The sequence below is a fragment of the Acinonyx jubatus genome, chromosome D2 (genome assembly GCF_027475565.1).
Source record: "Acinonyx jubatus isolate Ajub_Pintada_27869175 chromosome D2, VMU_Ajub_asm_v1.0, whole genome shotgun sequence".
Lineage (NCBI taxonomy): Eukaryota > Metazoa > Chordata > Mammalia > Carnivora > Felidae > Acinonyx > Acinonyx jubatus.
This window is the reverse complement of record NC_069393.1, coordinates 48,437,456-48,464,405: the sequence shown is the minus strand read 5'-3', so window position 1 is coordinate 48,464,405 and position 26,950 is coordinate 48,437,456. Positions and strand designations below refer to the sequence as shown.

Below are 26,950 nucleotides of genomic sequence, written 5' to 3'. Positions count from 1 at the left end.
TTTGCCTCCCTCTCTGTTTTTATCTTCAGAATTGAGAATTTTTAATTATTTTTATGTTAATTTATTTTTTTGAGAGAGAGCAAGCTGGGGAAGGGCAGAGAGAGAAATCCCAAGCAGGCTCCATTCTGTCAGCACAGAACCCAACATGGGGCTCAAACCCACGAACTGTGAGTTTGTGACCTGAGCCAAAACCAAGACTTGGACACTTAACCAACTGATCCATCCAGGCACCCCCAGAATAGAACTTTTAAAGTAAATAGATTCAAATGAATTGTTTGTATTTTGCAAAAGGCAGTAGGTTATTCTAAATGCAAACATTACAGTGTAAGTATCATGGAAATTATGTATGAAATATGTATTAGTACTACAAAATTATAGAATCAAAAGATTGAGTAGAAATTGCTTAAAGGCCATAGTGTTATTATGTAGGGATCAGTGCCACAGAATGAACTATGTTTAGCAATCTTCTTTTGTCTCAGAATCAGAAGGCAAATAGGAAGATGTAATGAGACCTTGAAGGTAATATGAGTTCTACTTTTTTTGGAGAGCAGGTTTTGCTTATTTTTGTTTTTGTTTTTTTGTTGTTGTGTTTTTTTAAGATTTTTAATTTTTTAAGTAATCTCTACACCCAACGTGGGGCTCAAACTTAAAACCCTGAAACCAAGAGTTGCATGCTCCACTGACTGAGCCAGCCAGGCACCCCTCTTATTTTTAAGTCCAAGCTGGTAGTCAGCAAACCTTCATGCTTGTCTTCTTAATGAACAAAATGGAGTTTTCTTAAAAATGCCTCTTTGATGCTACTACTCAAACTAAATCTGATTTTTTTAAAAATAGCTTCACTGAAGTATAATTGACATATGATAAACTATGCATATTTAAAGTATACAATTTGATAATTTGAACATATGTATATACCTGTGAAATCATCACCACAAGTCAAAATGATAGACCGTATCTGTCACTCCCAAAAGTTTCCTTGTGCTCTTTTATAATTGCTTACTATTACCACTTCCCCAACCCACCCCTGGTCCCAGTAATCACTGATTCATCTGCTCTCTGTCACTACACATTACCTTACATTTTCTAGAATTGTATATAAATAGAATATACACTCTCATTGTTGAGCTTCTGTCACTGAGAATAATCACTGAGATTCACCGGTGATGATACATGTATCAGTATGGCTCTACCACAGTTTGTTTATCCATTCATTTGTTGATAAACATTTGAGTTGTTTCTAGTTTTTGGTTGTTACATATAAAGCTGCCATGAGCATTTGTGTACAAATCTTTGTATGAACATATGCTTTCATTTCTCTCAGATAAATATCTAAGAATGAAAAGACGCAATCATGATAGGCTTATGTTTAACTTGTTAGGAAACTGTGTAAAACCGTCTTACATTCCTACCAGCAGTATATGAAAGTTCTGGTTCCTCCACATTGTCACCAGCACATCAGTCTTTTTAATTTTAGCCATTCTAAAATTAGCCATTCTATGTAATGGTATCTCATCGTGGTTTGAATTTGCATTTCCCTAATGACTAAGGGTGTTGAACATTTTTTTCATGTTCTTATATAAAGTGTTTGCTCAAATATTTTGCCAAGTTTTAATTGAGTTGTGTTTGTTTTGTTATTACTGCATTTTGATAGTGGTTAAGTATGTATTCTGAACGCAAGTCCTTTGTCAGAAATATGCTTTGCACCTATTTTCTTCAGATCAGTGACTTGTCTTTTCATTCTCTTAACAGCATCTTCCAAAGAGCACAAATTAACATATTTTGACAAAGTCCAGTTTTTCAGTTATGCTATTACTGTTTTATCAAAGAAATCTTTGCATAATAACTTAAGGTGACAAAGATTTCCTCCTGTGCTTCTACTTTTATAGTTTTGGGTTTTTCATTCATCTGTAATTCATTTTGAATTATATCCTAGTGGATGTGAAGTAGTTATCTCTTTGTAGTTTTGATATGTGTTCCCTATTGGCTAATAATGTTGAGCCATCTTCTCATGTGTTTATAGGCCATTCTTAATCTTTTTAGAGAAATGTCTAGTTAGATCTTTTGCCCATTGTGTTATTTATCCTTTTGATACTGAGTGATAAGAGTTCTTTACATATTCTAGACACAGACCCCTATCAGGTATATGATTTACAAATATTTTCTCCCATTCTGTAATTGTCTTTTCACTTTCTCAGTGATATCCTTTGCAGTACAAAAGTTTTTAATTTTAATGAAGTCCAATTTATTTATTTTGTCTTTGCTCTTTTGGTGTCGTATCTAACAAATCATTGCCTAAAAGCCACAGAGATTTATACTTAGGTTTTCTAACAGCTTTATGTTTTTAACTCTTACATTTAGATCTCTGACCCACTTGGAGTTAATTTTTGAATATAGTGTGAGGTAGGAGCCCAGTTTCATTCTTTTACATGTGAATATCCAGTTGTCCTAGCACCATTTATTGAAAAGACTTCTTTCTGCATTGAATTACCTTTCCACCTTGTTGAAATCAATTAATGTGGTTTATTTCTGGACCCTAAATCCTATTGATCTATATGTCTATGCCTGTCCTAGTACCACACTATCTAGAAGTAAGTTTTGAAATGGGGAAGTGTGAGTCCTCCAGTTTCGCTCTTCTTTCTCTAGACTGTTTTGGCTATCCTGGGTTCCTTGAATTTCTATGTGAATTCTAGGATTAGCTTGTCAATTTCTGTAACGTCAGCTGGATTCTGAAGAGGATCATGTTGAATCTGTAAATCGATTTGGAGAATATTGCTGTCTTAATAACATTAGGTCTTCCCATCCATGAGCATAGGTGTCTTTCCATTTATTTAAATCTTCTTTAATTTCTTTCAACAATGTTTTGTAGTTTTCAGAACACAAGTCTTATACTTGTTAAAATTATTCCTGAACATTTTATTCTTTTTGGTATATATCAGATTGTTTTCTTAATTTCATTTTCAAATTTTCAGTGCTGGTATATAGAAATACAATTGATTTTTATGTATTGATCTTGTATCCTGCAAACTGACTAAACTTATTTATTAGTTATAATAGATTTTTAGTGAATTCCTTAAGATTTTCTATATACAAGATCATATCATGTGCAATCTTTTCCAATCTAGATGTCATTTTATTTCATTTTCTTGCATAACTTCCCTGGCTAGAACCTGTTCCAATACTGTGTTAAAAAGAAGTGATGAGAGCAGACATCCTTGTCTTATTCCTGATCTTAGAGGGAAGCATGTAGTCTTTCACCATTAAATGTGAAGTTAGCTGTGTGTTAGCTTTTTTGTATCTGCCCTTTATCAGGTCAAGGAAGTTTCCTTATATTCTTAGTTTGTTAAGTAGTTTTATCAGAGGTGCAGGATTTTATCAAATGCTTTTTCTTTGTCTATTGACATGATTGTGCGGGGTTTGTCCTTTATTGATATGGTATATTAAATTAATTGACTTTTAGATGATAAACCAATCTTGCATTTCTGTGATAAATCTCCCTTGGTCATGTTATATAATACTTTTTAATGTGTTGATGGATTCAGAGTACTAAAGTTTGGTTGAGGATTTTTGTGTCTCTATCATTAAGGAATATTGGTATCTAGTTTTCTTTTGATGTTTTTATATGATTTTGGTATCAAAGTAATACTGGTCTTATAGAATGCTTTGGAAAGTGTGTTTTATTTTTTGGAACAGCTTGTGAAGAATCGATATTAATTCTTACAAATGGTTGGTAGAATCTGCTATTGAAGACATCTGTGCCTGGACTTTTCTTTGTGGGTAGTCTTTGATTATTAATTTGGTCTCATAGGTCTGTTAATATTTACTATTTCTTCCTAAGTCAGATTCAGTGGTTTGTGTCTTTATATTTTAAAGGGATTTAAATAATTTGAAACTTATATCCATGTTGTTAACATTTCTACTTTCTTCATGCTTTGTATAGATTCATATTTCCATCTGGTATTATTTTACTTCTGCCTAAAGGACTTGTAGTGCAGGTCTGATGGGGATGAATTCTTTTAGCTTTTTAATGTCTAAAGAATTACTGGCCTTTGTTCTTGACAGACACTTTTTGTGTGTATAGAATTGTAGGTTGACATATTTTTCCTTTCAGTTCTTTAAAGATAATGCTCCACTCCCTTTGTTTCTTGTATGTGGTGTGTGTTTTTTTTCTGGCCACTTTCAGGATTTTCTATTTATCATAGAATTTGAGCAATTTGATTATCGTGTGCCTGGCTTTAGTTTTCTTTATGGCTTTTGTGTTTGGTAATCGTTGAGCTTCTTGGATCTGTGTTAATAGTTTTCATCAAATTTGGAAAACTTTCAGCTTTATTTCTTTAAATATTTCTCCTCACCCCCCTCTCACTTCTTTAGAGACTCTAATTACATATATACTAGACTGCTTGAAGCTGTCACACAGCTTTCTGGGTGCTCTGTTAATGCTTTTCATTCTCTTTTCCTTCTGTATTTTACATAATTTCTATTACAGTGTCTTCAATTTGTTAATATTTTGCACTGAAATATCTACCACTAATTCCATTCAATGTATTTTTCATCTCAGACATTGAAGTTTTTATCTCCTAAAGTTCAGTTTGGATGTTTTTATGTCCTTTGTGTCTCTGTTTAGTTTTTTGAACATGAATATCTTTTTAAATACAGTTGCAGCCATTTTAATATCCTTTTCTCTTTTTTATAATGCTTATTTATTTATTTTGAGAGAGAGAGCAAGCTTGTGCACGAGCAGGGGAGGGGCAGATTGCAAGCAGGCTTCATATCAGCACAGAGCCTGAAGCAGGGGCTCAATCCCATGACTGGGAGATTGTGACCAGAGCTGAAACCTACTAGAGTTTTAGTAATAATAATGACTCTATTATTGTCAATTTCAGTAATAATAATAACTCTATTATTGTCAATAGAGTTGGACACTCAACCAACTGAGCCACCCAGGTGCTCCCTAACGTTCTTTTCTATGAATAATTTACATCCAAATTAGTTACCATATAGTGCAATAATGATTTCAGGAGTAGAATCCAGTGATTCATCCCCTACATATAACACCCAGTGCTCATCCCAGCAAGTGTCCTCCCTAATGTCCCTTGCCCATTTAGCCCATCCCGCCACCCCAAATCCCTCCAGCAACCCTCAGTTAGTTCTCTACATGTAAGAGTCTCTCGTGTTTGGGCTGCCTGGGTGGCCCAGTCGGTTCAGCTTCCGACTTCAGCTCAGGTCATGATCTCGTAGTTCATGAGTTCAAACCCCGTATCAGGCTCTGCGGTGACAGCTCAGAGCTTGGAGCCTGCTTTGAATTCTGTGTCTCCCTCTCTCTCTGCCCCTCCTCACATTCTGTCTCTCTGTCTCACAAAAATAAATAAACATTAAAAAAAAAAAAGCGTCTCATGTTTTGTCCCCCCCTACCCTGTTTTTATATTATTTTTGCTTCTCTTCCCTTATGTTCATCTGTTTTGTATCTTAAATTCCACATATGAGTTAAGTCATATGATATTTGTTTTTCTCTAATTTTGCTTGGCATAATACACTCTAGTTCCATCCACTTTGTTGCAAATGGCAAGATTTCATTCTTTTTGATTGCTGAGTAATACTTCATTGTATATATGTACCACATCTTCTTTAGTCATTATCGAAAGACATTTGGGCTCTTTCCATACTTTGATTATTGTCAGTAGCGCTGCTATAAACATTGGGGTAGCATCTGTCAGTTCTAAAACATTTTCAATCATTGATTATTCTCATTATGGGTTATATATTTTTTTTTTCTGTGTATGCCTGGTCATTTTTGTTTGGATGTCAGACATTGTGAATTTTATTTTGCTGGGTGCTAGATATTTTTATATTCCTATAAATATTTTTGAGGCTTGTTGTGCAGTTACTTGAAAACAATTTGATCCTTTCAGGTCTTGCTTTTAAGATTTGTTAGGCAAGACCAGAGCCATGTTTAGTCTAGAGTTAGTTTTTTCCCATGACTGAGGCAAGACCTTTTTGAGTACTCTACCCAATGTCCCATGTATTTTGAGGTTTTCCAGTCTGTCTGGTGGGAACATGCACATTATTCCTGGCCCAGTATGAATGCTGAGATCTGTGTCCTCTAATTTTTTTTTTTTTTTTTAGCTTCAGTTAGTTTCTTTTATATGCCTGCACTGGTCAGTGCTCTGCTGAATACCCAAAGGGTGTCCTCCTCAGATCTCTGGAGTTCTCTCTCTGTGCAACTCTCTCTTCTGGTACTATATCCTTTCACGCTAGCAGCCTTGGTCTTCTCAGCCTGTTGGCTCCCTCTCATCAACTCAACAAGTCAACTGGTCCCTGCTTAGAGGGGACTCCCTGTGTTATGACCTGGAAACTAAGGCAGTAAGCTGGGCAATCGTTTATTTTTTGTTTCTCCAAGGATCACTGCCCTTTGTTACCCAGTGTTCAGTATCTTGAAAAACATTGTTTTATATTGGGAGGGGCGGGTTCTGGATTTTATTGTTTGATTTTTTATTGTCCCAAGTACAAGAGTAAATCTGTCCTTGTTGTTTCATCTAGGAAGTCTCTTTAATGTGTTTTTAAAGAATAAGAATTGATGGCTCCTAAGGTTTCTTTTTAACCCTGAGATTTTTTATTTTGTATTACATATTTTGAACAGCTCATTTTCCTATCTCCATAGTGTCCATTCTCCCCTCACAACATTTAACTGTTTGCTGTTTGTTCATAGAAGGTTGCTTGGGATTAACTCTGGGTTATGAATGAACCTTGTTTATGATATAAACACATAGAATGAGGGCAATCAAGCTGTAACAGCCAGAAAATGGATGTTTTCTCCAACATACTTAACATATTTAAAGTTTTTATAATCTAGTTGAGAGTTTGGCTAAAGAGTTTCCTTCACAGACTAGGCAGGTAAGACTTTAATTTGGTATCTTTTATTTTTAACCACAGAGCTATGCAAATAACATTTATATTCTAAAGTAATTACAGCAACTTTTCTTTCATTTCAACTGTAAGAGATTTAACTGTAAATAGGCATGTAAGATATCTCAAAACCTGTATTTTGCTTGAAGGGGGGAAAGACCTTGGTTTTTTAATGCTACCATGTAATAATTTTATAGAACCTTTATTTAAACCTTTCATTTCTGCATTTATTGTTCTTAGCCAAAATGAAGATAATATCAACATTATTTTATTTTTTTGTTTTATTATTATTATTATTTTTAATTTACATCCACATTTTTTAGCATATAGTGCAATAATGATTTCAGGAGTAGAATCCAGTGATTCATCCCCTACATATAACACCCAGTGCTCGTCCCAACAAGTGTCCTCCCTAATGCCCCTTGCCCATTTAGCTCATCCCCTCACCCAGAATCCCTCCAGCAGCCCTCAGTTTGTTCTCTGTATTTAAGAGTCTCTTAGGTTTTGTCCCCCTCCCTGTTTTTATATTATTTTTGCTTCCCTTCCCTTATGTTCATCTGTTTTGTATCTTAAATTCCACATATGCATGAAGTCCTATGATATTTGTCTTTCTGTGACTGACTAATATCATTTAGCATACATAATACACTCTAGTTCCATCCACATTGTTGCAAATGGCAACATTTCATTCTTTTTGATTGCCGACTGATACTCCATTGTGTGTGTGTGTGTGTGTGTGTGTGTGTGTGTGTGTGTGTACATACATACATACATACATATACACACCACATCTTTATCCATTCATCAGTCAGTGCACATTTACTTTCTCCATACTTTGGCTATAATTAATCAACGTTATTTTAAAAGTTGGCATAGGAAATGTATAAAAATACTTTTTTAATCAGTATTGTCCAGGGTTTTTGGACCACAACCCTCTTATAAATATATTTTATGTGGAGATCTCATACATATACATAATTGTAATAAAAAACTTACTGCTATATGTGGTATACACTGATAGTTCCTGTTCAATTTCAGTGAAAAGTAAACCTTTAGAAGTGACCCTTGTAATGGATCACATCTCACAGTTTCAAATACAATGCTATATAAAGAAGAAAGCTATGAGGTACCATATTAATAAAAGGTAGACATACTTCGACTACATGCTTTTAGTTCTATTAATCAAATTTCATTTCAAAACAGTTTGAGTATACTATATTTAGTTAAATCATGTCTGGTGTTTTTGCAGCATCTTTGCCACAAGCATTTTTCCTGCATAGCTAATTGGCCATAAAGCAACTTCACCATAAAAGATAAAATCATGAAAAATAAAAAAGGGGCATTTATTAAAAAGGACATAGTGAAAAATGAAAAATGAATAACAAAATTTTAAAAACTATTGTAAAATACAAAATATTTGAATATATTTAAAATGTATGTAGATTTATGGCAGTATTGTGCAAATAACTGATTTTATTTTGTGAATTGTACCTAAACACTTGTCTTCAGTCTTTTTTTCATAGTATTACACTTTTTTTTGCTTGTTGATCCATGTCTGTGTTCAGCATTGCACTTTATTTTTTCACGAAAAATTTTTCCTTCATTAAAGAGAGGCATCAGTTTCCAAATACTAGGATACATATTTGTAACTTAGCTTTGTATTGTATTGTGAAATCCTTCTACACTGTTGTTTGTTTTTGTCATATTGTCAGATGTCCATTGATAGACATTCCAAAGTTCTGTGGGAAGGGTGGTTTCAAAATTCCACCACTGGATAGAATATTATGGGGGCTAAGATTTATATAATATAAAAATGGGAGTACTACGGTCAATGGAGAAATGAAACCAAGATGTCATCTAGTTGATAAAACCAAGAAACTGTCAGCCAGTTATTTTTTTTAATCTTTGACAGCAAAATTGCCTTATGACCTTATTAGTTATTCAGCAAAAATGCTTGTGGGAAAGATGCTTATAGCAAAACTACCTAGAATGTGTTAAATATGTATAACTTTATTAATAACTTATGTAAGATTGTGGCTCTACATTTTCAGTTTTAGTCTTTTCCCTAATAAGCAGGCTAGTAATAACTTATAAGTAGTTAAAAGAGATACCTCTGAATTTTATCTTTTAAGTAATGACATTCAAGCTAAGAACTATGGTTTTGAGACGTGGTAAAGTCCTAGAACTAATATTAGCTTTGCATCCTTATTTTTTAATTAGATACCTTTCTTAAAATAATTTTTTTAATGTTTACTTATTTATTATAGAGAGAGGGAGAGCACAAGCGGGGGAGGCGGAGAGAGGGAGACACAGAATCTGAAGCACGCTCCACGCTCCAAGCTGTCTGCGCAGAGCCTGACGCAGGGCTTGAACTCATAAACTATAAGGTCATGACCTGAGCTGAAGTCAGACTTTCAACTGACTGAGCCACCCAGGCACCCCTAAATACTTTTATTTATACCAAGTTTTTTTCCTGTTTTTTTCTACATCACTTAAAATAAGATTTATAATCAATAAAAGAGATGCCATCATAGTAAAACTTCCTAGTAGTAAATTAAAATTTTCATGATACTTGGTTAATGTAAGTGATAAATGGCTAAGGGTGATTACCATTATTTGTGGTCTACTGGCCATAAGAAGTTTGAATCTATCCTACATTTTTATACAGATATGTTCCACACACATACACACATATACAACAACGACAACAAAACCACAACACACATTGCAACATTTTTCACAGAAGGCATCCAGGCTTTCTCTACTCACTAAGAAGGTGACTAGGGCTGATGTTCCCTGGTGATCTTCCATAGGGTCTGCCGCACCGGTAGAAACCATCTTTATAAAAAGTCTGCTGGAGTATCACATATCCTTCTTGCCAAATACTTTGTTAAAATAAAAGTTCTCTCTGCAGCAGGGACCTCCCCTGCCTCCAGTCTCCTAAATTTAACCTTCTCTATTTATAGAATGAAGAATCTTTAGTTTAAATAGAAATACAGACTCACACAACTGGTTGTGGTATGAACAGAGCATGTGATTTTGTAAATTTATAAATTGTTTCTGAATTTTTTTCCTCATAGGTAAACATTAAAATGGTCGTTCTGTTTTGTTTTGTGCTTTGAGTTTTTGTTGTTGTTGTTGTTTTTAAAATAGACTCTAAACCTTTCCAGACTTGTAGGAAATCTGTTGCTGTGTAATACAGTGGAAAGAATTATGTGATCTAATGTCCAAATACTCTATGGGAGGACTTTGGATGTAAAAATATTTCTTAATGTGTTTTCCAGATGTCTGTGACCTTTTGGAATTGTCACTCCCCTCCACCCCTCACTTAATTTTAAGGCTTTAATATTGGTTGAGTTCATCCATTGAAATTTAATAAAACAATGCTTGAACTGAATAAACTGGAAGAAAATATATCTCTCTAGTAAGCCATTACCAACATAACAGAAACAATTTATGGAAACTCAGTTCCCAAATGGTGATATGCTCTAGGTGGGAAATGGGGTATTAATCTAAATATTATGTTAATAAAGTTATAAATTATATAATTTTCAAGTAATTAGAAACATTAGTGTCTATGTAACAATAACTATGCTAAACATAATTTTAATGTTTCTTTGATTTATTCAGGTTATGGATGTGTAGACATTCTGGTTAAAAGTATTACATATGGCATTTTAGTGTTATATAAGGTATTTTTCTTAATCCTTTCTCCCAGCATTTACTGAATATTCTACATTGTTATTAGCACTTCTTATGGTGTTCTACATATAGTAGTCACATAGCTAAGTTTACTGAAACTATCAACAATTTGATATGTTTAAGGAAACAAAATTCTGATTGATTCTGATCTGTTTCTTTCAGAAAAATCACCACACATATAATGGAATTTTATCTGATTCTGTAGATCAGATTTCTTTATTCTGGATGTCATGGTAACAATACAGGAAGTATGCACTATTTTTCATTTCTGCAAGCAGCCTTCACTGCTGACGGAAGAAAGTTTTTAAGCTATAGCAGAGTTCATTTTGGTACCTTTAATGGAAATCCTGATTTTGTTTTTAATTTGTGATAACCTTTTTCTAAAGGAATGAACAACCAAAGAACTTATCTCATTAGGCAAGTCCACATGAATAAGAATGCCTAGAAGAGGATTGATTCTTCAGACCCGGACCCACTGGCTGCTGTTGGGTCTTGCTTTACTCTGCAGTTTGGTATTATTTTTATACCTTCTGGAATGCGCCCCCCAGACTGATGGAAATGCACCTCTTCCTGGTGTTATTGGGGAAAACTATGGTAAAGAGTATTACCAGGCCCTCCTACAGGAGCAAGAAGAACATTATCAAACCAGGGCTACCAGTCTGAAACGCCAAATTGCCCAACTAAAACAAGAATTACAAGAAATGAGTGAGAAGATGAGATCATTGCAAGAGAGAAAGAATGTAGGGGCTAATGGCATAGGCTATCAAGGCAACAAAGAACAAACACCTAGTGATCTTTTAGAGTTTCTTCATTCCCAAATTGACAAAGCTGAAGTTAGCATAGGAGCCAAATTACCTAGTGAGTATGGAGTCATTCCTTTTGAAAGTTTTACCTTAATGAAAGTATTCCAGTTGGAAATGGGTCTCACTCGCCATCCTGAGGAAAAGCCAGTTAGAAAAGACAAGCGAGATGAATTGGTAGAAGTTATTGAAGCTGGCTTAGAGGTTATTAATAATCCTGATGAAGATGATGAACAGGAAGAGGAGGACAGTCCCCTTGGAGAGAAAATGACATTTAATGAAAATGACTTCATAGAAGGTAATGTGAAAAATGTGCTCATACATAGTTGTTCGTATGACAAAATGCTATTATTCTATGTTGGAAATATAAGTCATTATCTGCAGTAGTGGAACATTTAATTTTTTACCTACTTCATTCCACCAAGAATTTGAAGTGGCTTTTTTTTTAAGTTTATTTATTTATTTTTGAAAGACAGGGAGCAAATGGAGGGAGGGGCAGAGAGAGAGGGAGAGAGAATTCCAAGGAGGGATTCTGTCAGTACAGAGACTGACGTGGCACTCAGTCTCACAAACCCTGAGATCATGACCTGAGCCAAAACCAAGAGTTGAATGCTTAACCAACTGAGCCACCCAGGTGCCCTGAAGTGGCTTTTTAAAAAAAGTTATATTGTGATCATAATAAAAGAATAAGGACCAGGGAAATAGAATATTTCTAAGATTATGTAGAAGAGTACTAGTCAAGTTAAAGGGCTCTTAGGGCTATGTGTGTACATGTATGTATTTGCATTTCTCTCTTATCTGGTCTTGATATTCCTTTTTATATTTTTTTAAATGTATGAACTAAAGTTAATGATTTGAAAACTATTTGGTAAAGAAAAGAAAAAAAACCCTAATTTAGTAGATTAGTAGTTATTCTGTATTTTAGGAGGAAGAGAAGCACATGTCAGAACATCAAGGAGGCATACATAATTTTGAAAAGCATATTTGGCTTTTGGAAAAGTAAAGAAATAACCTGTTTTGCTAATACAGACTGCAGAGAGGGGATGGCATTTATACATACCAAAATGGAGTATGACTAAAAAGTTGAGGAGCACTTCTATAAATTTAAGACATTTGCTGATGGATAGAAACAGGAATAATTACAGATTCCTACCCATTTCCAACTTTATGTCTCCTGCTAGATGTTTAATTACAAACTTAAAAACCATTTTGGATATAAATCTTTCTTAAAAGTTCTCTTGGGGCGCCTGGGTGGCTCAGTCGGTTGAGCATCCGACTTCAGCTCAGGTCATGATCTTACAGTCTGTGAGTTCGAGCCCCGCATCGGGCTCTCTGCTGACATCTCGGAGCCTGGAGCCTGCTTTGGATTCTGTGTCCCCCTCTCTCTCTGCCCCTCCCCTGCTCATGCTCTGTCTCTCTCTGTCTCAAAAATAAAAACGTTAAAAAATTAAAAAAAAAAAAAAAGTTCTCTTTGCTTGATTCTGTGAACAGTATACCGTATGTAGTTTCTTTGACCCTGAATCATCATGGATAGTACTTGCTATACTACAATATGGTAGCACCTTGAGACCTTTGGAGGGCTTGTGCTTTTCTGTGGCATTGCAGCTATCTTTTCATTGTAGTCACTTCTTTTTTTCTGCTGTCACTTACTGCAATTTTGGATGGGTTGTTTCTCTCAAAACTCTTCTAATTTTTCTACAAGCTCAGTTTTTGTCTTTTCACCATATTTGTAGTTTATGGCAGAATTGAAAGCTGCTGAGGAAATAATTCATTAAAATGCAAAATGTCTTCACATTTGCTTAAAAGAAAGGAAGCTATGTCAGTTTTATATTCTACAACCTCTGCTTATCTTATAACTCTTTGGAATCTTTCACTGACAGAGTTTTCTCTGTATGGAACATATTTTTTTCCCCACTTTTCCTCCACTCTGTTACTCCTCTTGCCAATAAATAAATAAATAAGTAAATAAATAAAGATTGAGTAACTCCTATTCCTCTTCCAGACTTTAACTTAGATGTCACTTCACTTAGAAGTCATCTCCAACCTACAAGTCTAAGATATCAGTGCTTCCTGTGTCCTCCTGTTACCTCTACCCATGTCTCCTCTCATAGCACTTATCACAGTATTTGGCATTGCCCATTTCCTAATTTGTAGTTCCTCTTAGACTGTAAGCCTCAGGAGGGAGTGGAATTGGTCTGTCTTGTTCATTGTTTTATTCCCAGATATTGGCTGACTCACACATCTATAGGTCTTACCTCTCTCTTGAATGTCACACTTAAAAATCAGATTGCCCGATAGACTTCCAGACTTTTCTCCTGGAGGCATCTCACAACACCATGTTTAAATCTGTACTAATTTTTCTTTGACTTCACTCTCTTCAGAGAGAGAGAGAAAGAGAGAGATTGTGTGTGTGTGTGTGTGTGTGTGTGTGTGTGTGTGTGTGTGTGTAGAATAAGGTATATATCACTGTATTGTTTTTACTTATTTTTGTCTTCCTCACTAGACTAACCCTTTATCAAAACCAGGACCACATAGCCCTCTTTGTACTACCAATGAATGACACGAAGGTATTCCATTTATTTTCATTGAACCAAACTGAGCAATAGAAGTTTTGACTCTCAGGTCTAGAATTTAATACTGCTAGAAGTAATTTATTTTTATCATAAGATTACTATGTTGATAGACATATAACTTTAAAAAAAGTTATATGTAAAAAGGGGCAGTTGTGACTTGAAGCATATTTATGGATTGAATAATAATAGAGCAGTGAACATTTTTTTAACCTCTCCTTTTAAAGAAAGAATTGTTTACAACTGTACAATGGGGTAAATATTTTCACAAAATGATTAAAAACCCTGCAGTCTACTGTTGTACTCTTGATCTTTGAGTAAAATCAGTATTCACATTGAATTTGTAAACTTTGACATAGAGACATCTTTATCCCTAACTCTTTCCTTTAGGTTATTATCGCACCGAGAGAGATAAGGGCACACAGTATGAACTCTTTTTTAAGAAAGCAGACCTTATGGAATATAGACATGTGACCCTCTTCCGCCCTTTTGGACCTCTCATGAAAGTGAAGAGCGAGATGATTGACATTACTAGATCAATTATTAATATCATTGTGCCACTTGCTGAAAGAACTGAAGCCTTTGCGCAGTTTATGCAGAACTTCAGGTAACTCTCAGGGTGTCATGATTTGACTAAGCACTTGTAAAAAATCACATTTCATGCAGATTTACTTAAGTCATCCTCATTGAGTATGATTACTTAGAATTATAGAGTAATTTTGTAGGCTTTGGGAATTTTAATTTTTGCTATTTTTTTTTAAGCATGTATAATATGGTGTGTTATTGACAGTTTGAACTTTGAAATAAATTGAGAGTGACAACTATTAGAAACTACATTTGATGACCTTTATAATTGTGTGTGAATTCACTTTAGGGCAAGTTGAATCTTTAAAAATAACTTTATTAAGGTATAAATTACATAAATAAAACCCACATATTTTAAGTAGAAGTTTCATGAGTTTTGACAAATCTATACACTCATAATTGCCTTCACAATCACGATATAGGACAATGCTATTTCCCAGAAGATTCCCTTGAGAACAATTTGAATTTTAAAATTGAAATGAATTTCAGAAATACAAACATTCAACTAAAAATGGGAGACAGTTATTCCATCTTGAGAAGCAGAGAGTTTAATAATTTTTAAAAACTTTTTTGTCATTAAATTTGGATATTTTAAAATGCTAAAGTGTTAAAAAAATTAGTAAGTATGTTATTAGGGTAGCTAGCTGGGGAAAGTTTGCTTTATTTGTTTTAATTTAACCTTTGCCATGTTTTTAATATTCTAATATGCTAGTTTTAATGCTTTATAATCCCATCTTTATTCTCATATTGAAATCATTGGACTTAAAAATTAGTTAATGCTGTTCTGTAGCAAAATATATAGAAATCATGCTTCCAATGAGTTTTACCTGTTTGGAATAGCTCACTTGAGATCTGATTTCCTAAAGCATTTTTTACTGCCCTTCTTGGAATTGCTTTCAGATGCTACATTATTCTTTACAGTAAGTAACATCAGTCATGGCAAATATTTATTCCTTAATGATAGGTATAATTTCTGGAATTAGCCAGTCTGAAGACAAAATAACTCTTGACCAACAACTTGAATATTTATTTGTTTATGAACTGATTAGACTTCTTTCCTTGAATAGCTTGTATTTGCTTCTGAAGGCAATACCAAAGCAAATGTTTCAAAAAGATTTTGAAATATGGCAACTTCTATGGGCCTCCAAGGGTTATATTCATGTGCATATGTTGTTATGTATTTGCTGTGACTTCTTTAATAATTCAACGATATTGCCGCTTTTATATTTACTTAAAGTTTCTGCAGTTTCATTCTAAATGAGTAATGCCTCATTCATTTTGTTAAAGCTTCATGTGATGGCTTTCTGAATGAGTAGTGCCTTATATATTTTCTTGAATGAACTTTATTTTTCAATTCTGTTAGGGATGTGTGTATTCATCAGGACAAGAGAATTCATCTCACAGTGGTGTATTTTGGTAAAGAAGGACTATCTAAAGTCAAGTCTATCCTAGAATCTGTCACAAGGTTGGTGAGCCATGTCCACATTGAAGTCCTTGATATGTAACATTAGAAGAATGAGAATTTCAGATATTTAATTAGTTAATTTTAAATAGCTGCTGTTTAAAAGTTGGCTGGGCACATGAGTGATGGTGATAATAAGTTCCTCATTTCACCCCTCAATTCACTCATGCAACTCTAAATAATATGTCTTCCCTGCCCTCTTGACAGATAGCCTAGCGTGATCTGGGCCCTCTCACTCTGTGGTCCACCTACCTTCTATTTATTTGCCTCCATTTATTACTTCTTCCTTCCCTTGTGTTAGACTCTTCTCCTTTTTCTAAATCTAATCCCTTCACTTTAGTATTATCTCCTGAGCTTTCTCTCACTTGTCACATTTTCTTTCCTTTCCTTCCATTTCCCCAAGTTCATTCTTCTTGTCCTGCAAATGATGCTTAGGTCTCCCCTGTCATTAAGACACCACCACCTGACTCTATAATACTCATCAGCTACTAGTAGGTTTCTGTCCTTTCTGGCTAAACCTCATAGAACAATAATTCTCTAATTAGGCAACTCATACAGTACCTGGCACATAGTAGGTACTCAGAGGTTTGAATGAATGAATTTGTAATTCCTTAATACTCCATTATTAATTCTACAGCTCTTCTGCCTTTTCATCTCTAAGTTATGAGCCCAAAGTTATGACCTAGCTGCCAAATTCAAACTTTTCTGTGTTATCCTCTTTGATCGCTTTTTTATATTTGATGCCTAACCACCCAGTAGTTCCTTCTTGACACTTTCCTCTGATGTTTGTAAAATGTAAATATTTTGTAAATATAAATGTATTACAGTATAAGGTATTAGGTTGATTGTCTTGTCCGCTGCCGACTCTGTATCCTTTTACTTGCTTCTTTACCTTTCTGCTAGTTGTGGCCATTCCCTAAGAGTCCAGATTTGGCCGGCCATTCCTCTCGAACCGTTCAACTAACATTCATTGAATCCCACCGACTATGTTCCAGGTACACCGCTCGGGAGTCTGACTGGGGTGGTTGGAGTAGGACGGGCACAGAGGAAGAACTTGGAGTCCCTACCCCAAAGGGACTCTCACAGCACATGAATAAAAAACAAACATTGTCTCCTACTTCACACTAGCTATTCTTCTCCCAATGGCCCTCTTTCAGTTTAGACTAAGACCATTCTCATGATCCCCTGGGCTTAATGTCTGAGAGCTAGCATCTGTCACTCATTCTTTACCTCTAATAAGTTCTTGCTTACTACACAGGACCTCTTCTCTGTTCTTTCTTGCTGCTGCCACCACCTAACCCAGGTTTCCCCTCCCTTCATTTCTTCCCTGCTTACCATTTTCAGGTCACCTACTAAGTGCCAGGCACTTCTATTGGTATTACGGAAGTTGTCCCTGCTTTAATCAAGACTCCTCTGTGGCACATGATGGAAACCTATCTAAAACTTAGGGAATACTTAAGGAAACTGGGAATGTTATGAAAGAATTTTGGATAGCTCCCAAATTAAAGGGATTATTACCAAATTTGGGGGAAAAAAACAAAACAGCTTTGATATCTTAGGGACTGGAACCAGAGACTTGAATACCATGAAAATTCTCTTGTTATCTTCTTGTCTGTTTTTCTCTGCATGTTGATTTCATTCTCCTATTGCAGATTGGCTTCTTCCACATGTGAGGTATATGGCTGTTGGCGGCTTTGGGCTCACATCTTCTCAGCTTTGCCATCAGAGAGGAAAGAGCTTTCTCCCAGATCCAGTTGAGAAAAGCCCAGGGAAGGAGTTTTGCCCACTCATGAGGGGTGGGGGTATTGTGATTGGCCCAGCTTGAGTCTGGTCCCCGCCCCTAGGAAGTTACTGTGGTTGGGGTGTTCTATCATTAGTTCCTCTGCTGGGTGCTGGGAGTGTGAGGTGGTAATCAGCAGTTTTCCCAAAAGAAAGGAGAGATTTGTATCCCATGAGGAGGACATTGTGGGCATTCAGAGCATGTGGAGTCCACTCCATACACTGTTTGAGCCTTTGCTTCTATCTCTCCATTCCCCATTCTCTACTGTTACAAGAATTATCTTCCCAAAATGTCCCTTTTTTGAGCCAGCTGTACCCTAGCACAGCACTTCTCCCAACTTTAACATCAGAGTGACCTGGAATGATCTGTCTCAAGAGAGACGCAGATGCTCATTGTCACCTCTAGTATCTGATTCAGAGGTCTGGGGTGTAGCCTAGACCCACCCAGGAAGGGTTTCTAATACTTTCCCAGGGAGGCTAAAGCTGTGGGTGTGGGGACTTCATTGTGAGAACCACGGCCCTGCAGAAAAACTCCTCCTTGCCTCAAGGACACTGACCAGGTCCTTTAACTTCTCACAGAAGGCACTCACTCCTCAGTCTGACCCTTTTCTGGTCTTCTCTCATTGTTCCCATTTTAGGATCCCTTTGTTCCAATCTGATTTGTCTGATCCCTGTTCTCTAAAATGCTTTCTACTCTCATCTCTTTACCTTTGAGAATAATTAATTGGAATAACCTCTAAACTCACTACTGAATTCAGGATTTTAATCAAGGCATAAGTTAAATTCTGCTTCTAACATCATCTCTAACTACTCTCAGACAAAAGCAATCTTTTTTCTCAGAACTGCTGTTCATTCATTCATTCAGCAAATATTTATTGAACCCTACTCTTTGAGGAGGTGCACTGTATCCATAGTAACAAACAAAACAAAGTCCCTGCTCTCATGGAGTTTATATCCCAGTGTGGGAAGACACACGAATAAACATGTCTGGTGGTACTGAGTAAAGCAAAGCCAGGCAGGGCGGTAAATATTGAAGAAAGAGAGGGAAGTCAGAGCAACTTCACATATGGTGTGAGGGGGACTCCTCTGATAAGGAGACGTGTGAGCAAAGATCTGAAAAACTCTAGAGCAAGAGTACTCTTTGCATGTACCATTTACATGGAATGCATTATTTATTACCAAATATTAATGGCCATTTTTCCATGTGTATGTTTCTTATCTGCCCAATAAGTTTTTAACATCCTGAAGGTCAGTGGCCCCTCAACAGTTTTTAAGCTCACACCACCAGCACATTGCCTCAAATATGGGCATTTAGTGAGTATCTGTCCCTGATGATGATCATACATGTGAAGCTGAAGATTTCCTTTCCCTGTATGAATGTAGAACCAAAGTAAAAAAATATCTAGAGCGTAAAACATATTGCGTAAGTTGTGTTGAAAGAAGAGAGTTGTTAAGCTTTAAATGGGACTTATCCTTTGTTGTATATGTTTTCCTCCTAGTGAGTCTAATTTTCACAATTATACTTTGATCCCATTGAATGAAGAATTTAATCGTGGACAAGGACTAAATGTGGGTGCCCAAGCTTGGGACAAGGGAGAGGTCTTGATGTTTTTCTGTGATGTTGATATATATTTCTCAGCCGAATTCCTTAACAGCTGCCGGTTAAATGCTGAGCCAGGTGCGTAAAATGTTGCTAGATGAACTGAGTGTAGAAATTTAGCACAGTGTCAGCATGTCCCACATTTGGAATCAAGTTATGTTTTCTTAAAGGTATATTAGGCATACTTTAACTAGAATATTAAGTAGAAAAGTGAAAATTTGCCCTTCTGAAGTTCATACCCTTCTTCTCTTGTGGCCAAATTCTGTTGCCAACAATTGAATCCAGATAAGCAAAGACCTTAAAATTGACAAGGAGGAAGCAGCACTTCTCAGAAAAAGAGCCAAGCAGACAATGTGGAGATGTGTGAGAGTCAGTAGCGCTGTGCCTCAGGCAGGTGGTGCCAACACAAAGACACACGTGCAGGTCCAGATACAGATGGTACTTGGTGTCCTTGCTATGTGTATGGGGATGATTTAGATGATTTACTATTCTTTGCCTATGTTGTAGATATTTTTTGAAAATGTATGGGCAGATGACATTTTTATAAATCAAATCTTTTTTTTTTTTTTTTTTTTTTTTTGAGAGAGAGAGAGAAAGCACGCGAACAGAGGAGAGAGAGAGAGAGAATGAATCTTAAGCAGGCTTCACATGGAGCCCAACACAGGGCTCAATCCATGACCCTGGGATCATGACCTGAGCCAAAATCAAGAGTTGGACACTCAAACAACTGAGCTACCCAGGCACCCCCAGATGGTTTTTTTTTTTTATGTTTGTTTATTTTTGAAAGACAGAGTGCGAGTGGGGGAGGGGCAGAGAGAGAGGGAGACACGGAATTTGAAGCAGGCTCTAGGCTCTGAGCTGTCACCACAGAGCCTGATGTGGGGCTTGAACCCATGAACTATGAGAAGGACTCTTAACCCACTGAGCCACCCAGGCATCCCTGGGCACCCCCAAATCTTATTTTAAATGTGAAAAGGAAGTTTTCTGTACTAAAAAATCTCATAGTAAATTTTTTTTGTAGAACTATTCATATCATGAAAATTATTACTTTCTTATTATTTTCATGAGGGATGATTGTCAGGAACTCTTTGAGAACCTAGTGAATAAATGAGGGTTAGGTTTACTTTTGTGACACCAGTCAACATGAAGTTCACAGTGTGGAAGTAGAAGGAAACATGTTTGCTCAACATGAGAGATATATTTTTATGTCTAGAAATAGATTGGCCTCTGAGAATTGACCTCCCCATTCCTAAGTGAGTTTTAACAAAAGTGAGATGAGCATCTAGTTGGGATCTTGCAATAAAAAGCCTACCACATTGCCACAGGTACTTGATAGTTACTGAGCACTTCATATTATCACAACTGACTGAGGCCAGTCTTTATTGGGGGGAAGATGAGCTAGTCTTTAGCTTCCCTTTAGTGCTATCAATTTGAATACTAATGACAAAGGCTTCTGCAGCAATTAGATCAGGTAATTTTAACTCTTCCCAGCTTTTACAAATCTTATTCAAATCCATCTACAGTTCTATGTTTTAATTCTGTACATATCTGTTCATTGTATAATATTCTTTGGATTTACTGTTTCTATGATTTGTTTTGAAGGATGGCTTTAACAGAAGTTTCTAAGTTCTTGGTGATTGTCAAAGGTTAACCTACATCTATCCCTACTAATTAGATGAAATGATGAGTAATAAATAGCTTACCTAATGAATAGCTGAGAGAACACCTTTGTGTATCTTCCTAAAATCAAAGAGAATAAATGTGTAGAACACCCTTTAGTCTATTTTTTAGTCTATTTTATCTTATAATTTCATAGCCTGGCCTACTGATGTGTCATCATTATTTCATCAAATCTAGCATGATGTTTGGTAGCCTGAAAATTGATAAAATACAATATTGATAAAGTCATATGACTGAAGAAAGACTTTAATAAAATATTGATAATGCAGTACTGATGAGTCTTTTCATTTTATGACTTCTTTGTGTGATGTAATCATATAATTTAATTTATAGGTAAGAAGGTGTTTTACCCTGTGGTGTTCAGTCTTTACAACCCTGCCATTGTTTATGCCAGTCAGGATGTACCACCGCCTGTGGAGCAGCAGCTGGTAAGATTCACTGTCAGGAAAGGCCACAAAGATCTTGCTAGATGCCTTTATATTTGTTTCACAAGTAGAAAAGAAAGTTTCCATAAAAAACTGTAGTTATTATAAACATATTTTCATTGTCTCTTTTACACCCCCCACGATAAGATGGTTTCACGTTTATTGTTTTAGAATTAAGTACCATTCTAGAGGGGGAAAGAAAAATTTAGGACACAGAGAAAACAATGTTCTAGAATATGAAAAGTTTAGTCATTTCTGCCAACATATTTTCAGTAATAATAAATTTTAGGGGCGCCTGGATGGTTCAGCCTGCTTCAGTTTCTGTGTCTCCCTCTCTCTCTGCCCCTCCCCAACTCATGCTCTCTCTCTCTCTCCCTCTCTCTCTCTCTCAAAAATATTAAAAATTTTTTAATAAAAGAAAAATAAATAAAAATAAGTTTTAATTTTAAAAACCTTATTAACTAAAGGCGCCTGGGTGGCTCAGTTGGTTAAGCATCCAACTTCAGCTCAGGTCATGATATCATGGTTTGTGGGTTTGAGTTCCACATTGGGCTCTGTACTGACAGCTCAGAGCCTGGAGCCTGCTTTGGATTCTGTGTCTCCCTCTCTCTCTCTGCTCCTCCCCTGCTGGCACTCTGTCTCTCTCTCAGAAATAAGTAAACAGTAAAAAAACAATTTTTTTAAATTAAAAGAAACCTTATTAACTAGAAATTAAAACTAAATAAGAAGGAATAATATTCTGTGGGCAATTACGTAGAAAGTCATGGTGTGGAAATGCCACATATTAGAACTTCTAGTTCTTGATAGAGTTAATATACTTTTTTTTTTAAATAAACTTCTATGTTGGAATAATTTAGATTTACAGAAAAGTTTGAAAGGTAATATAGAGCCTTCCTATACTTCACCCGGTTTCCCTAAGGTTAATATCTATATAAGTGATGATCAAAATTAGAACTTAACATTGGTAAGTACTGCTAACTACACTATAGATTAGGATTCCATTACTTCTTCTAGCCTAATCTTTTATTAGCCTAATCTTTTATTGTTAATATTAAATAAAAATGGAAACAAACTAAGAAGTCAATTAAGATGTTAAAAAATGAAAAATAACTCTGAGGAAAGAAAGATAAAGGCAGAAATTAATGAACCAAAAATAATAGTTTCACTAATATATAGGACCTTAATCTTTCTGTGCAAAAAAAATTTTTTTTCTATTTTTTTTTTAAGTTTTATTTATTTTTGAGAGAGACAGAATGTGAGCAGGGGAGGAACAGAGAGAGGGAGACACAGAATCCGAAGCAGGCTCCAGACTCCAGGCTGTCAGCACAGAGCCCAGTGCGGGGTTTGAACCCACGAACCGTGAGATCATGACTTGAGCCAAAGTCGGACGCTTAACCGACTGAGCCACCCAAGCGCCCCATGCTAAAAAAATATTTTAATCAACGTGGACAGACTTCGGGTAAACAGAAAAACACATCATTGGAAATTAGAATAAGAAAACATTGAGAGAAATCGTTTTTATATGGTAAGTTTTAAAAAAATCTAGATAAAAGATTTGAGCATTTATAAACTATTAACATGAGCAAAGTTTTTGTTAGTGCTTTATGAATAAAAAAGATGGAAGCTCTGAAAAGACTAAGAACCACTTAAAAAATTAGAACAGTTATCAAAAAATTATCCTGCAGGTGCATAGGTATAATGTTTTACTGGTGAGTTTTTCCAAAAAAGAACAGTTAGTACCATATGATCTACTTAATAAATTTTATGAAGCCAACATTCTCTTCAGAGGAACACCTGGCAAGGCGTTTATATACACATACCCTGTACCTTATCTGTAGGCTAGTGTTACTGAGGAATATAGAAACAGATGGGATCAAAATGACAAACGAAGCACCCACATTTGCCTTATCTGACACCCTAAATTCTTTGTAAAAGTGAATTACTAAAAACAAAAAGGTATATTAGCACTGCAAAATGAGAGAAGTGCCACTCACTGGTAGATCCATATTTTGAGAAATTTCTGTAAGATGGCAGTAGTTGGCATAGGATCAGTAGTGGAGAGAAGAATCTGGAACGTGTTCAGGAGAACACAAGATGGGGCTGCTTTGCATCCTCTGAGCTCATAGAAGGCAGAGAGTAGTGAAGTATGTATTCTCTGGCTGTGTGCTCAGCAACAGGCATCCTAGGCATTGGACTGTAGCCTGCAGCAGGGTGTGTAGTTCTGGAGCAAGAGAGGCAGAGCAGGGTTTGGGGAATATTGAGTTGCAGGGTGGATAGAGAGCCCCAGGCTCTGAAGATGAGCTACTCTTGGCACATTTGCCCCTCTTCCACTATTACTGGAGATAAGCCCCTCTACTCACAGCTAATAGCCAAGGGTTTTTGAACAGTGATTTTTGAAACAAAAATCAGTAGCGGTTAACCAGGAGTAGCCAAACCAACGGAAAAACAGAAAAGATAACACACGAGAATATGAATACAGAATGAAAACAACTTTAAGATAAATATGTGTTTAGGAAGAGAAAACTTTAAATTCATAAAACCAGATTTGGTGCTAAAAAGGTCAGAATTGGGAAATTACGAAAATCTAAAACTCAGTAAATGGGCTGAATAGTGGAATGGTTACAGTGAAACAAATTTGTAAACTAGAAGACAAGCCATCTGGGCACACAAAGACCAAGAGAGATGATGTGAGAGAAAAACTGAGACATGAGGGATCAGTCAAGAAGCTCCCAAAATTGTTGATTGAATAGGAGTTCCAGAAGGGAGAAAAAAGAGAAGACAGGAGGAAATAGAAGAAAACTTCAAAGAGCCAAGGAAAGACAAGTCTTCTGGCATTTGAGAACAATGAAGGGACAATCCTGATAGCTTTTAGAGACACCAAAAATAGCAGACCCCAGCTTGTCTACAAAGGAGTAAAAATCAGATTGGCATTCACCTTCATTTTGATAATATTGGTGCTAGAAGACAAACAAACAATACCTTGAACATTCTGAGAGAAACAACTTTAATTCTGGAATTCATATTTGATCTGTTTGAGAGCAAAATAGACATTGTTGAACATTCAGGGACTCGGTTTACTTCTTACAGACCTCTTCAGCAGAATGAGAAATGAGCCTGTATGAAAGAAGATCTGAGAATGTAACAGTAGTCAACAACAACAAAACCCCAGTAAAACTTTTGTTCAAACAGTTGTTGATGAAACACATAATAAAAAAGAATAACAATTGGGGATTTAAAAGTCAAACGGTACATGCTTACAAGTATTACCTAGCTCTGTCCCCTGAGAAGAACTAGAAGCAGTGATACCCCAAGAGTAACAAGCATACCAAGCTTCCAGATCTTAGTGCTGGGACAGGAAATTAAGGAGCCTGAAGGTTCAGAAAGTAAGGAAGTACTCAAACAACAAAAGGGTGAGGTGAGGGTCTGTCAAAGGGACACAGGAGCCTGGAAGAACTCAATGGCAAAGCTGGAACAATTTGAGCACAAGAGAAATAACATAGTCCTGGATTGCAACCCCAAGCATAAAATAAATATCCTTGAGCCCATACTGGTATAAATAAATAGTGGAGGTGTGCCTAGGTGGCTCAGTTGGTTAAGCGTCCGACTTCGGCTCAGGTCATGATCTCGCGGTTTGTGGGTTCGAGCCCCGCATCGGGCTCTGTGCTGGCAGCTCAGAGCCTGGAGCCTGCTTCAGATGCTGTCTCCTTCTCTCTCTGCCCCTCCCCTGTTCTCTCGCTCTCTCATCAAAAAAAAAAAAAAAAAAATTTAAAAAATTAATAAATGAGCAAGTAGATAAATAATAATCAATGGGTAGACAAGCTCTTTAGATAAAATAAGAGTAGATGAGGGGAAAGAGATCAGTCTTCTTACAGAATTCCAAACAACTTACGTAGGTATTTTCTTTTCCAGTAGGTGGAGCTAGGTGACTCACTTCTAAAGAATCAAGTATGGAAAGAGAAAAACTAACTTTTCAGGGGAGAAACCTGGTAGACACCACCTTAAGCCCTAAGTGATGAAGGCTAACATTACCAGGGTTGTTATGCACCCCTGATATGATGTAGCAAGAAGGGCATTTCACTTCTGTGGCCTTCCCTCCAAAACCCTAATCATGAAAAGCATCAGACAAAACCAGTATTCTACAAAATACTTGACCAGTACTCCTCAAAGTTGTCAAGATCAGGGGTGCCTGGCTGGCTCAGAGGAGCAGATGATTCTTGATCTCAGGGTCATGAGTTCGAGGTTCACGTTGGGTGTAGAGGTTACTAAAAAAAAATAAACTTAAAAGTGTCAAGGTCGTTAAAAACAAAACTAAGAAACTGTGACAGGTTCTCAGGAGACCAAGGAGACATAACAGATAAATGCAGTTTGGTGCCTTAGACTGGATCCTGGAACAGAAAAAGGACATTAAAGGAAAAACTGGTGGAATCCAAACAAAAGTCTCAAATTTAGTTAATAGTAATGTACCAGTGTTGATTTCTTAGTTTTTATAAATGTACCACAACAATGTAAGATAATAACATTTAGGGGAAGTTAGAATTAGATGAGAAGTATATGAGAACTCTGCTGCTTTGCAACTTTTCTATAAATGTAAAATTACTCCAAAACAAAAAAAAATTATTTATAAAAAAATTACTTGATAAAAAAAGTGCCAAATGGAGTCAACATATGAGGGTGAAGAGAAATATAAAAGCATACTAATATTCTTGTCTGGTTTGGGAAGATGTGGGAAAAGAATAGTTTGAATGTAGGTTCATTCTAGATGTTATGCAGAAAGATAAGTTTAAGTGCTTCCACTTCAAGCTCTAGCTTCGCTCCTTTGTAACCTTTGCAAGTTACCCTTTCTAAACTTCAGTCTCCCCACTTAAAGTAAGACAAGAGCTTGCTCTCCTTAATGTGTAATATTATCTCCTTAATATTCAAAGTAAGTAGGAAATACACCAATAGAAAAAAATGATTAAAAGACAGTTGGTAATAATTCACAATAAACATATTTAAATAGTAAACTTATGAAGAATAAATTAAAACAGCAGTGCGAAACTTTTTTGCTGCTGTAAAATCACTGTTTAAAACAGCCATGCAAACAAGGCCACAGGATGGAAGTCTCCCATCCCTGCAGGTGGTGTAGGAATGTAGGCAAGCTCCCTGGGCCAGGAGTTTTCAAACAGGTTCATCTCTCTGATCCAGTAATCTCCACTCCCAGGATTCTCTCCTGAGGAAGCAGAGCTCTGGAGTAGCAATTCACATAAGAATATTGACAACATTGAAAGCAACTAAAACTCTAATGATAAAATAATAAATTGAATTATATAGTGCCTACAGTGGTGAATATGTACCTAAAGGAAAATGTTCATGAAATGTAGATATATACAGCAGTGTAAATGTAGCAGAAAATATAAAGTTTGAAAAGTGGGGAATGGGGGCGCCCGGCTGGCTCAGTCAGAGGAGCA

The 26,950-nt window shown here is 36.1% G+C and overlaps 1 protein-coding gene across 14 annotated transcripts in view; it reads left to right on the top strand.

Annotated features, from left to right (window-relative positions):
- CSGALNACT2 (chondroitin sulfate N-acetylgalactosaminyltransferase 2) overlaps positions 1-26,950 on the top strand; it is a 45,662-nt gene that overhangs the window by 6,587 nt on the left and 12,125 nt on the right. For 3 of the 14 annotated variants that reach the window (XM_015069049.3, XM_015069052.3, XM_015069051.3), the window contains exons 2-6: positions 10,765-11,700; positions 14,363-14,579; positions 15,921-16,022; positions 19,298-19,476; positions 21,412-21,506. In XM_015069049.3, coding sequence (XP_014924535.1) covers positions 11,040-11,700; positions 14,363-14,579; positions 15,921-16,022; positions 19,298-19,476; positions 21,412-21,506 — 1,254 coding nt within the window. In that variant the 5' untranslated portion in view covers positions 10,765-11,039. Of the gene's footprint in view, positions 1-10,764; positions 11,701-14,362; positions 14,580-15,920; positions 16,023-16,922; positions 17,015-17,671; positions 19,477-21,411; positions 21,507-26,950 lie in introns of those variants that run through there. The other 11 variants (XR_008292347.1, XM_027062586.2, XM_015069054.3 and 8 more) reach the window with 7 other exon arrangements.